Source organism: Tigriopus californicus, chromosome 10 (assembly GCF_007210705.1).
Source record: "Tigriopus californicus strain San Diego chromosome 10, Tcal_SD_v2.1, whole genome shotgun sequence".
NCBI classification, from domain to species: domain Eukaryota; kingdom Metazoa; phylum Arthropoda; class Copepoda; order Harpacticoida; family Harpacticidae; genus Tigriopus; species Tigriopus californicus.
In genome coordinates, this window is record NC_081449.1 from 9233249 (window position 1) to 9246276 (window position 13028).

The window sequence follows — 13028 nt, forward strand, 5'->3', positions numbered from 1 at the left end:
GTCTATGCTTGGAACCTTCTGCGTATAGTAATTCCTCTCCGACCGTAGCACATTTAAAGGTTCAACAAAGAGTACTACTATACTCCTTGTCCACATTGTCCATGATGACATGGAGGGCGGGGTTGTCAGAGGAAATGACAGCGCAGAGAGCTAGCTCCACGTCCAGGGCAGTGGTGGGGCCAAACACCGGGCATCTGCTTTGGGAGACTACCATCAGATGGAGCTTCCCGGGCGTCCACGAGACCAAGAACTTGTACTGGGCCAGGTTTTAATGGAGACGTTGTAGATGGAAATTGATGATTGCCGCCAATGGCTTCTTGAAAACCCCCAAATGAGGGAAGTGGTCAGTGATGACCACTGAAATTTGGAGATGGGGATCTTCCAGGAAGAAATTGCGCTTTTCCAGAGCCCACCACACTGCCGTCAACTCTAGTTCAATGACGGCGTAGTTTTTCTTGGCCGTGAACAGGGAACAGCTCCGTCTGGATGAGGGCGTACCATAGACCGTGGAGATTAGACGCATCATTCATGAGCTCGGCGGGAAGGGCTGGATCTAACGGCTTAACCATATGGGTGGAGGTCAAGATGGCCTTGGCCTGGTAGAACTCTTTCTTGTGCCTCTCCAATCACAACTACGCCAACTTGGACTTGAGGAGCTCACGGATCTTTTTTTTGCATGAGCAAAGTTAGGCAGGAATGACGCCAATTAGTTTCCAAACCAAGGAATGACCAAAGCCCAGTAATGTTTGGGGGCAACGGGAAGGTGACAATGGCCTTGACCTTCACGGGGTTGGGCGTCAGGCCGACAGCTGAGACCACAAAGCCGGCAAAGGGGACCAACTCACCAACCTCAAGCTTGTCCAAACTCAAAGTGATGCCCTCTCTGATGCAGACGTCAAATACAGTTTGCAGGCAATCCACCAGTTTGACAGTGTTTGTAGCCTGTAGTAGCATGTCATCTACTATTTTGGCAATCTAGCCTTTGCGGATACACTCCAAATGGGTTTATCCATCTGGAAACTGAACACGTCCCCACTCCCCTTCCATCCCATTGGCACCAACAGAGGGCAATATTTGCCGTCAGGGAGAAGGAACTTACACATCTTGGAGGTCTCTTCAGAGAGTGGAACCTGGTAGCAGCTGTGCACAACATCCAGCTTTGTGAAAATCCGGGCGTCCTACAAAACCTGCCTTGTCAGGTCCAGTATCGAACTGAAGGGATGCGCAAGGCGTGGCGTGGCGTTGTTTAGGCGCCTGGAGGGACGCATTTCTGGACGAAGTGGACGGGTGAGACCCATTCCGTGGGCTCTGTCTCTTTCACCATCACGTGGGACCAGAGTAAATCTGATGTTATTTTGCGGCCGGGCCTTATAGTGGAGAGGCACCTGTCTAGCTGTGGTCACGTGAAGACGTTTTATAGACGGAGACAAAGGGTTAAGATTTTCTTTATTTGCAATGTTCTGCTTTGATAAGATGTTCATAGATTTCTTTAATTTGCCGCCCGTACTGACCTCTCCAGGGCCTCAGAGAGAGCCCTCCTCTCAACCTGTGGTGCGAGCTTAGCACGTTCCTCTTCTCCTCTCCTTCAAGCATCTAGATCCACCCATTGAGGTCGATTCTGACTGTAGTCTTCTGCATGAGACTTCATCTTCTTGAGCCCCTGCAAAGACAGTGTACTTGAAGCCATCAGGCAAAACATAAGCGACCTCGTTCACCTTGGTTGGCGCTTCAAGGCTCAGGATGGTAGCAACCAACTCCTCATAGAAGGTGGCCGCCTGGACGGTGAACTCCTTCTCGCGCGAGGCGTCTGGGCGTGCGGTCGTGGGCGTGGTTTCGGCGGGCTTTGCGGGCTTGACGACGGCTGGGAAATCCCTATGTGGGACTCCCATTGACTTAAAGTTGCCGCAACCAATATAGACTGTCTCAGGAATGTCCAAAACGTCTGCCTTGATGTCAGGGGGATCTTTCCCAAGTTAGAGATGGGCGTACCATTTACCGCAAAAAGGCAGGTAGAGAAAGGCGTGAGGGCAATGTTGGTGGGCATGTCACTTCTTGGGAGGGCCGAGCGCGCCGCGCACAAGTTCGGTGGTTCCAACAGCTCAAACTCAATGCCATTGTTGGTGGAGCACAAGACGGGATCTTCTCCAGTTTCTTGTTGATGGAGATGGTGGAGACTGTGGACACTCTTTAGACCGAGGGACTCCTGGCGTTCCCATGGGCGTTGTACCATCGTCCGGAGGGGGAGGTCTGGCAGGGGTGCCCCAATGACTTGTCCCTGCTGTCACTGAGCCCGTGTAATGGGTCTCGGCTTGGGGAGCAATGGCGTGTTGGCGTTCATATGGGCACCCTGCTGCAGTTGAAGCAGCGCTTCTCTTGGAATGGACAGGCAGGGCCCTGCACGTGGTGCTATGACCCGCACCTGCGGCAGGCGGCCTCCACAGGGGCGATGACATCCGCGGCCGACTCCTCACAGACGGCCACGTTGACGCGGGTGACCGGGGTGGGGGTGGCCTCAAAGGCAGTTGCTGGAGCTTGGCGTAGCTTTTTGAGGGTAGGCATTTGTACCCCCCCGGAACTAACTTCCGGAACAGCTCAGTCTTGGATTGGCATCCAAGGAGGAGGATAAACACCTCCAGATCTTCACCCAACATACATTTGATCTTGGCCTCTTTCGAACAATGAGAGAACTGTGCCAGATATCCCGTGAAAGTCCTCCCATTCTTTTTGATCTTGAGCGTCCCCCAACGTCTATGAAAGAGAGGGTGTAAGACTAAGAAGTGCTCTTTGAGCCAGACGATGGCGTCTGCCACAGTGGGGAGGCCGTCCACGATGGCCCCAAGCTTGGTTAAGACACAGTTCTTCAGCATGGACACCTGGTTGGTGTCTGTGGTTGTGTCGAAGTTTGAGAGGCGCCTGTACTCCGTGACTTTCGCAATCCATGAGCGTAACTCCACAGGGGATGACAACTTGGCAAGGTGTAAAGGCTTCCTGTTGCTGAAAAGCTTGAACTGCGGCCCCCCGCATTGTTGGTGTAGGTGGCGTGGACGGCGAGCAATCCCGGTGGCGTCCCTGGTCATGAAAGCCGTGATGGCCTTGTTGATGACCTTGTTGACTTCCGCATCTCAGAGGGGGGTCAACAAGTGGGGATCTTGTTGTTGTCTTCAGGTGGGGGACCAATGACTTCAGCCCACTTCTCCGTGAATACCTCCCTGGCCATCTCCCCGGCTTCAATCCAAGCCTCGGTCTGGCGGCCGGGTTTGTCCTCCACGTGATGATGTTCTGGGCCCTGGTCACGAGTCCAGACTCTGCGTTGGTCAACTTCTGTATGGTCCACATGTTGTAGGTGGCGGGCTGGGTCCAGATGGACGGCAGCAGCAACAAGGGCAACGATGATGACGGCTCTGACGTTGGAAGTGGTGGCGGTGACGTGACTGGCGAGGGCGTGGAGTTGTGGCGGTTCTAGATGACCGGCTGTGCCATGTTATGCCTGACGGAAGCAGCAATTAAGAAGAAGACAAGGACGCAGTTCTTAGAGGTAAAAATAATGATTGTTATTGTTTGGAAAAATGAGATGGCAGCTTTGAAGTCACGATACGAAGGCGGGAGCAAATACAACTAAATTATCTGTTCAGGTTGCTGCATTTGGCCCACTTTGGTAGAAATCATTGAAAAGGGATCTACGAGATCGCACACGAGAGAAGCACAAAGTAGCAAAAAATATTGGTTAATATTTGTTTGAAACCATTTCAAGAGTCTTAAAAAGGTTAAGAATAATTCAAACTATTATTCTTTATATTTAGAGAGCTAGAGGCTTAATATCAGAGGCTTAATATCTGTATCAGTTTCAGGGCGTCGTTTTAGCCGTAACAAACAAATCATAGTGTCATTTTCCTGTTGGCAAGTCATGAGATTATGGATTTTAAGTTGCATTTGGTAATAGGGCATGAGTAATTGTAAAGGTCGTTACTTGTCTTCCAAATACTCTAGATTAGACTTTTTGGTCCTTCCATTGGGGCCAAACTTGTTTTAAACTTGGATTGCAAACGATTTTGGCCATTTTCCACCATTGACTATTGACCATCTTTTAGGTTGTTTGATGTGGATTTCGTGCCAAAAAGTAAATTTTGAAAATACATAGGACATAATAAATAAACGTCCACCTACATTTCCTTACAAAAATTTTGTTGGCAACAATTGCATTCTTTGGCGGAAAGAGAATTAGCACAGTTGTTAACCTGAGCTATTGCAATTAATTTTTTTAAATATTTTTATTGCGACTCTTGCTCATGTCATGGCGTAAAAAATAAATATAAAAATAAAATCTGATGTATTTACATTATACAAAGGTTTGTTGATAAAAGGCTGATTGACTTGACACTTTGCCGATTTCGCCAGTCTTTGTGCATTCCATACTCTTTGCACCACCTTCATGCCTTTCCTTGGCACTACTTTCCTGGGAAATGAAATCTTGCTGTTTTCTTGACCGAGTTTCTTCACTTGTCAGGGCCTGGCCCATGAGAACGGTGACCGCTGGCTCGACTACTTCTTGGTTCTCATCATTATGTCTCTCCTCTTCCACCTGGGTTGGTTGTGGGGGATTTATTTGAGGCCAATATTGAGCCTCTCTTCTCGTGTTGGATCCATGATTGTTACGCACATATCCTCCACTCTGAGGCACATTTTTCTGGAATCTTGGAGGGCTGTGGTAATTGACGTGAAGCAATACATGGTGGCTATAATTACAGATCGAGCAGCGGGGGGCGTTTCAGCTTTGGAAATGGTGTCTGCCGAGACACCTATAGCACAAGTTATTTGTCTTAGCGATGTGCCTTCTTGAGTCGATGGACATGCTGCAGATTTTGCTGCACTTGTTCACATTGGCATACGCTCGCTCACCACAGAAGGGGCATCAATTCTCCTCCATTGTTCCCACTGCGTTGAACATCATCGTGGCTTTAGGTTCAGGATGCCTAAATTTGCTCGATTGAGGAGAACTGGGGAATTTGTCCGGTTTCTTCTCCTTTTTATGTTCAGCAGTTCAAGCCCGTACCACTGGGGAATCATACAAGTTTATGGATTCAATAAGGAATTGAGAAAAGTCATTGATCAGTACGGGTTTCCCACGCGTGTCATTTTCTGGACCTTTTATTTCCACTGGAGTAGCACCTCAAGTGGTAGCTTGTGCTCAATTGGTTGGATTAAGAGGGTAGCAAGTTGACGTGAGTCTTGGTTAATCAACTTGAACAACACCACATAGCTATTAACCGCCAATGAGAGTTCAAGCAGATTCACGTTTTTATCCTTCAATTGGTCAAGCTCTATAGTCATTTCGCTTAACAAATCACGTTCCTTGCCATAAATCTGGTGGAGGTTCTCGATTGCGTCTCCATAGGTGCTGTGGGACCATGCTACTTGGAGGGCACGTCCTCTCAAGTGACGTTTCAAATACGCGAGTTTACTAGCTGAATCCAGGCCTGGATTTTGCTGATAAACGTCCCTGAAAGATGGCCACCACTCAAAGAACTTTTTCGAACTATCTCCAGAGAAGACTGGAACCTCCAACGTGGGCAGCTTATAGGTAGCTAGCGCCCCTAGGTGCCCGGGAACCACAGTGTCCACATACCCTAACCATGAATTCTTTCTGAGGGGGGAATCCATGGGATGAATGGGTGCTCTCATCAACGTTTGTCTTGATGTAGTGCTGTCCGGACTGTTGGGATACGTAAGGTTTTTCTTGGTCTCCGGCATTGACACTGGCGTTGGCTGGGCGTGTCAGTTGCTTGAAATCGAGTCGTTCTCAAGTCCAATTGAGCATCCACTGTTTGGTCTGGCATGCATTCTACACTCCCAGTCCTGTACAATGATTGCTCAAGTCTTCTCTCCATTTTATTTCTTGAAGCTGCTCTTCCATCTTGGAAAATTGTCTCATCATTGCCGACATATTTTTCATCAGCGATGTGATGTCTTCTGAAGTAACAACTTGGGGTCAGTCGGTGTTATTGTATTTGCTGGCCAGGTGAGGCTTCGTCTTTGGTTTTGTCTGCGTTGAAGCTGGTCCCACGAGGGGTGTTGGAATATCTTGGTCTGTTCTTCCTCCGATGGAGCGCAGGTTTTGGTATTGTTCCTCCGCTCGCCAAAACTTGGATTGCAAATTCTTGTATGATTGAACCTCGTGTTCGCGCTCAGCGTCTGCCATTAGTTATTGCAGTTCTTCTCTCTTAGTTCTACGAGCTTCTTCTATCTCTCTGAACGTGTCTTCTAGACTTCTAAACGCTCGCTCCAACTCCGATGTATACCCAACATCTTGACCCACTTCATTTTGAAAGTCGTCAAGCGAATCTCTAAAGGTTTCGAATATTGCATTCCGCTCCTCATTTTTTGTTTTTTTTCGCGCTGCGTTGAACCATTTTTGGATCAGACATGACCTTATTCGTAGTAACTATTTCTTCTTAAAACTCGACGATCTTGATCGAGAGAAATTCGACTCCTGATCGAAGGGTGGCTGCTGCTGTCAGGTGAAAGAAGACCCAACGGGTGGTCAATTTATATCTATCGCACAGTTCCTTTTATTTACGGAAGTTTTGAATTGCTCCCGGCAACGAAAAATGTGTTGAATATGGGCGAGCTATGTAGCAGTCAATTCCAACACTATTAGAAAGCAAAATCACTTCTATACAATATGTTTTCGATGGTGAACTAAAGAGTACTCTAACCAACACATGACCGCACTAAAGAGGGGGTTATGAAGTTCTTTGTCACTGGCTTTCACTATCAGTATAACTCAGGGCACAGAATTCTATCTTGAAAGCTCTGAAATAAATTCTTATATTGCCCACAGGGCAAAACAGTCAATCGTCTTGCGACACTAAAACAAAGTATTATGTGAGTATTTTGGTAGGACCCGTCAATCGGCTGTTACTAGGGTAAACACAACCCGACAAATACGACCGGGTCGCAAATCAAAATTTATTCACGGAAATCTAAAAGATCCCAGGTCGTGGCCCCCAAAAAGAGACTCCATGTTCCGTCCACCAGCCAGGGGTGAAAGGTCCTGACTTATTGAATTCCCGTGGTGAACGGAAGCATGGAACTCATTGGAATGCATTGTTCTTTCTTTCTTTTTTTTTCTCTGTGCACAGTTTGTTCCAGATGCTTTTATTTATCTTTCTGATTTATCTTAGAGTTGTATGTTTTGTTTGTTACTTTCGTCTAATTGGCCTCTTTTAACATTCCTTTTGCTAGGTCTTGATAGTATCCCTTTCTTCGTCTCTGCTTCCTCAAAAGTCTTGTTGGTGGAACTCTGGCATCGGTTTCACATTCCAGACCAAGAGAGTTTTGAGGAACAGGGTCTGCAGTCACGATACCTGCATTCCCTGGGTTCACTTCATTCGCGTCCAACACATTTTCCTGGCAGGGTCGGCTTCGTTCAGGAGATTGGATCACCTCACCCGGTAGGCTTCCCGAGTGCGGGTCCGTCAACATCTGACCTCCACTTCCAGCATGTCCAGTTCCGTGTGGGGATTTGAAATCGGCTTCCTCTGTGCCTTGACAGTTTGGTTCGAGAAGCGCAACTTGACGGGCAGTTCTCTGCACAGCTTGTCCATTTGGCCTTCTTACTGTCACGGCGGAGACGATCCCGTCCGCGCTTTTGCGGATATCCTCGATCCTTCCGAGGTTCCAGGTATTCTTTTGTAACGTTTCCTGTTTTAGAATGATCACGTCGCCCTTTTTCAGGTTTGATTGGACATTGGACTTCCACTTTTGACCAATGCTAAGCTCTTGTAGGTATTGGCGTAACCACAATTTCCAAAATTGGTTCATGAGGCGTTTTCTTGTTAGCCATATATCAGCATAATTCAAGTGGATCAATCGTGTTTCCGTTGGTGTGACAAACTCGCACATCTGCCTTCCATACACGAGAAGATTCGGACTGATCGTATTCCACTCTGATGGCTCCACGCTTATCACTCCCAAGGGTCTATCATTGACTACGCACTTTAGTTCAATCAATAGTGTTTGCAAAGCTCGCAAAGTTTGAAGAACAATGCGAAGTTGCTTCTTGAAGAGCCCAACCAATCTTTCCGTTATGCCATTAGTCCAAGGAGCGTCTGGAGTACTGTATAGCCATTCGATTGCGGCTTCTCCTTGGAACGTTTCTGATCGTATTTTCCTGAAGTCAATGTTTGTGGCTAACTCTTAAAGATTTGAGTCTGCACCCTTAAAATACTTGGCATTATCGGAGTAAAATGTGGCTGGTCTTCCACAATGGCCAATAAAACGGCGCAAGGCATTGATGAGCTCATACGTGGAGCAAGTCTCAACAATTTCAACATGGATCGATCTTGTGTGCAGGCAAGTAAACAAGACTATCCAGACTTTATAAGTTTTGGGGTGCAAACACCGTTTTTCGATTTCTTTTCCTTTTGCCTTTTGATGCTCTGCATTGAGTTGCCTTCCATTGACGTCGCTTTTGACCAAGGCGTTTAATTCTGGGTAACATTCATGCTTACAAGTCAATGGTCCCATGTAATCAAGACTGACGTGGACCCAAGGCTGGGGATTGTCCATTCTCATTGATGGCAATGGAGACATTTTTGGGGATTCGAATTTGATATATCTGCATCGAGGTTTTTTTACATTGTCGGACGACTTGTTTAACGTATTTGAAACCTCCCAAGACCCAGAATTTTTGTCTCATGAGATTGAAGGTGTGTCTCTGGCTGGCGTGTAATCTCGATTGATGGATGTGCAAAATTCGCTTCTCTGCGGCTAATCCTTTTGGTAGAATTACTGGATTTTTGAAGTCATGGGTCAATAATGAAGCCAAATGGAGCCTCGTCTGTAAACGAAGGACTTCGCTTGTGTGATCCCAATACACTGGTAAGTCTTTGACTGAAGACCTTTTTGGCAAGGATTTCCGAGAATATCTTGGGTTCTTCTTGATGACCTCAATTTCTTCGCCCAAAGATACTTGTTGGGCGTGTCTTGCTAACAAAATCTCGGCCCACTCCCACTCTTTGTGTGTGACATACGGTACTTCATATTTACAAGAGTGGAAATGATCTCAGTTGTTTGATTTCCTTTGGAACAACCTTTTTATTCTGACCAAAACATTCACCACTTTTCTCCATGTTCCACAATTGATCAAGAGCGTCCCAATAAAGCTTAAGTCATTTCCATTGAGTTGCTTCTTCTTAAGTCTATTTTCCTTCTTTTCCTCGTTTTCAGCATCTTTTAGTGCCTGAACTTGAGAACAGTAGATTTGGACGTCTGATTGAGCATGCTTTGTTTTGATTGTATTCGTGGTGCTAATCTTTGAGGAAATCACTGGCTGGACGGGCCAATCTTCCCGCCGCTTTGTGAGAAAATCTGGACCTCTACCCCAAAATCCAGCCTTTGATTGCAGTTCCTCCAGTGTGCAACCTCGACTCGGTAGATCGGCTGGATTCAGTTTTCCAGGGAAGAAATGAATGCTTGAGGACGAAGTACCTTCTAGGATCTTTTCGATTCGTCTTTCTTCCCATACCTTACATTGGCCTTTTCCCCGCTGCACCCTCTGAAGATTGAGGAGCGAGTCTGTAAAATATTCAAATCGTTGTGGCCCCACACAATCTTGGTACGCGTTTTTCAGGTAACGACCCATATTTATGGCCATGACCTGTTTCGCGTGCACAAATCGAGGTACATTATCCTAATATGATATGGATGAAATGAAATGTACGCAATGTACACAGATAGTGTCACGGAACGGTGTGTTATCAAGATGTTTAAGAAAATGGTATTATGATCTTGGAAAATCGCAAAGTTGTTGCATCTCTGAGAACGTGGACCGCATTCTATTTGGTAGACTCGGTGTCATAGTCGGTGCAGAATGTCTGGATTCCTGCTGCGGACGAATTTCGAAACTTGTCAACACAACATGCCCACCTAATGCTCGGAGTGGGGTTGTAGAGAGTAAGCCGTTTCGTGATCGTTCACTCACTCCAGTACGTACCTTCTACGAAGTTGTTTGGCCCCTGATGCATCCTAGGACCATCAGGAAATATGGCCCTCAGTACCCAGAGGGCTTGGTCAGCCCAGCTACAACCAATGGGGTGAGGAATGTCGGGCTACATGTGAAGGGAGGAGAAAACAGGAAATTCTCGGTTATCAAACGACATTCTCGTGATCACTTTGAGCCTATAGCGGGTCAGCACCAAGCGAGGAGTTATGTCTCAATATAAGTCTAGCTCACTACGCTCCATGAGGTAATACTACATGTCCATCCCGAAGAGTATCTGCTCCGCTTCTAGGAACCCTACCCAGTCCTGTCCGTTAAGGGACGTGTGTTGCCCGCACTGACACTAAGTTGTTAGCGACCCTACACACACGAAAATATGCACCAGTACACTACATATTCAGAGTGCGGTCCAATTCCGAGTTATACACGCAATCCCTATGGATGGGCACGAAGTTGCGTTTAGTCGGCTTAGACAGATAGCGAGAGCCATAGAAGCAACTCTAGCAGTACAGTTTGTATCTTGAAATAAAAGCCAGATCGAGCAGCAGGGGCGGTCGCAGCTTTGAAATGGTGCCTGCCCAGACACCTGTAGCACAAGTTATTTTATCTTTAGCGATGTCTTTCCTTCGATGTCGGACGGTCTAGGATGGTCGATAAAACTAGAGCGCAAACCGGTTTTTGAGCCAAGAGACATATCTGTCCGCCGCGCGAGCCACAACGCCCCCAGCAGAATGAGCAACCGCGTTTCACCCTCATGTGGAAGAGGCGTAAGCCAACATTGCAAGGAGAAATGTTCAGATCAACGCGCCAGTCACAGTTCTTCGTTGCTCGAGGAGAGCAGAGCCACCATTTTGAACCTCTCGGACAAGGGACCATTGAACATTGCAAGTGATAGCAACTCCCATCGTGAAGCTCTTGCTGGTATTTGAATGAGACACTATTTTGATAGCGTGATGGCGAGGTGAGTCGATCCTTGTTCGAGTTGAAGTAAAGCGTTCGACTGTGCGTCAATCTGTTTCTGAGTCGCGAACCCATTTTTGAATGAAGAATCGAAGAGGTCGAAGACCTTGCAGAGAACAGAAGGAGACCTGGGAAGTGCATAAGCATACCTCAGTGAGCCAGCATAGACCGAGTTGAAAGTCGCGTGGCAGTGCAAAGTGCACTTCTGACGTTATACTCCGCACTCTCGACATCTGCGACTCTTCGGACATTGGACCTTCAATCCAATCGAACCGACGTTCATCGCCGTGGATCTCCGCGTTGGACAAGAATCACCCTCATCAAAAGTAGGATCAAACCATTTTCTGTCCATGTATGTTTTCCCTCTTCCATGGCCCCAGCAATTACCCCCTCTTTCGTTACCCGAGCAAGACAGCTGATGGTGAGATGTCATTTTATGTAGAGCAATTGAATAAAGTAGATGGAACTGTAACCGAAGTTCATCGTTGATTTGGCGAGAGTCCGGTGTTAGACTCTAAGTGTAGAGATCAGCAATCGTTTGATAGATGCACAGTAGACTAGGATAGTGACCACATTTTGCAGGATATTAGCTTAGCCTTGAAGATTGGCCCAGGTATGCCAGACAAGCGAGATTGATCTGGGACCAGTGGGGAGTAGAGGTAACTAGCGATTTGTGTCCTTAGTCATCTGATGATTGTTTGAGGCTCTGATAAAGAAGCTCGAACTGTTGCTCGTACGTATGCCCTGATTAGGGTTATACACCGGAGGCCTTAAGATAGGTCTAAGAAATTTAAGCCCATGTACTAGGTGCTCTCCATCTTTGAGAGCTATCAAGGTATTTTTACCTAGTGCTTGGGTTAGGAGTTCCATGTCTCCGTTCACACACGGGAATTCAATAGTCAGGACCTTTCACCCCTGCGGGTGGACGGAACATAGAGTCTCTTTTTTGGTGCGCGCGACCACGGGAATCTTTGATTCCCGTGATTTTATACCTTGACCCGGTCCTTGTAGTGGAATTTTACCTTTTTGATGTAAAGTGAGGAACCGGCTCGCGACCAAAGAACATAGTCTCTTTTGGGTGCCGCGACCCGGGAATTTTAGATTCCCGTGAATAAATTTTGATTTGCGATTTTGTTGGTGTCGCAAGACGATTGACTGTTTTGCCCAGGTGGCAATATAAGAATTTGTTTCAGAGCTTACAAGACAGAATTCCGTGCCCTGAGTGCCCACAAACATTGGATTTTTTTCCAGATTTCCCAAGATAGAATTATGTGCCCTGAGTTACACTGACAGTGAAAGCCAGTGACAAGAACATCATAATCCCCTCTTTAGTGCGGACATTTAGTGTTGGTTAGAAGTACTCTTTTAGCCCATCATCAAAACCATTTTGTTTAGAAGTGATTTTGGTTCCCAATAGTGTTGGAATTGATAGCTATATAGCTCGCCGCATATATTCAACACATTTTTCGTTGCCGGGAGCAATTCAAAACTTCCATAAAGCAAGAGGCGATATAAATTTTGTCCGAGATCCATTGTGCGAGAGATATAATTGACCACCTGTTGGGGATTTCGTTCACGTGACAGTAGCAGCCACCCTTCGATCAGGGAGTCGAATTTCTCTCGATCAAGATCGTCGAGTTTTTAAGAAGAGGAATAAGCTGCGAATATGGCCATGTCTGATCCAAAATGGTTCTACGCAGCGCGAAGAAGGCAAAAATTGAGGAGCGGAACGCAATATTCAAAACCTTTAGAGATTCGCTTGACGACTTTCAAAATGAAGTGGATCAAGAGTTTGGGTATTCGCCCGGAGTTGGAGCGAGCGTTTAGAAGTCTAGAAGACACGTTCAGAGAGATGGAAGAGGCTCAGGAGGAGCTCCAGAACTAATGCTAGACGCCGAGCGCGAACATCTGAGGTTCAATCATACAAGAATTTGCAATCCAAGTTTTGGCGAGCGGAGGAACAGTACCAAAACCTTTGCTCCGATCGGAGGACGTACAGATCAAGATATTCCTACACCCCCGTGGGGCCAGTAGCAACGCAGACAAACCAGAGACGAAGCCTCACCCT

General features: G+C 46.9%; 1 protein-coding gene across 1 annotated transcript in view; it reads left to right on the forward strand.

Moving 5' to 3' along the window:
• Nucleotides 1–9645, forward strand: part of LOC131888771 (two pore calcium channel protein 1-like) — a 28655-nt gene extending 19010 nt beyond the window's left edge. The window contains exon 2 of the mRNA XM_059237701.1: nucleotides 7243–9645. Coding sequence (XP_059093684.1) covers nucleotides 7243–7526 — 284 coding nt within the window. The 3' untranslated portion in view covers nucleotides 7527–9645. The remainder of the gene's footprint in view (nucleotides 1–7242) is intronic.
• The last annotated feature ends 3383 nt before the right edge of the window (nucleotides 9646–13028 follow it).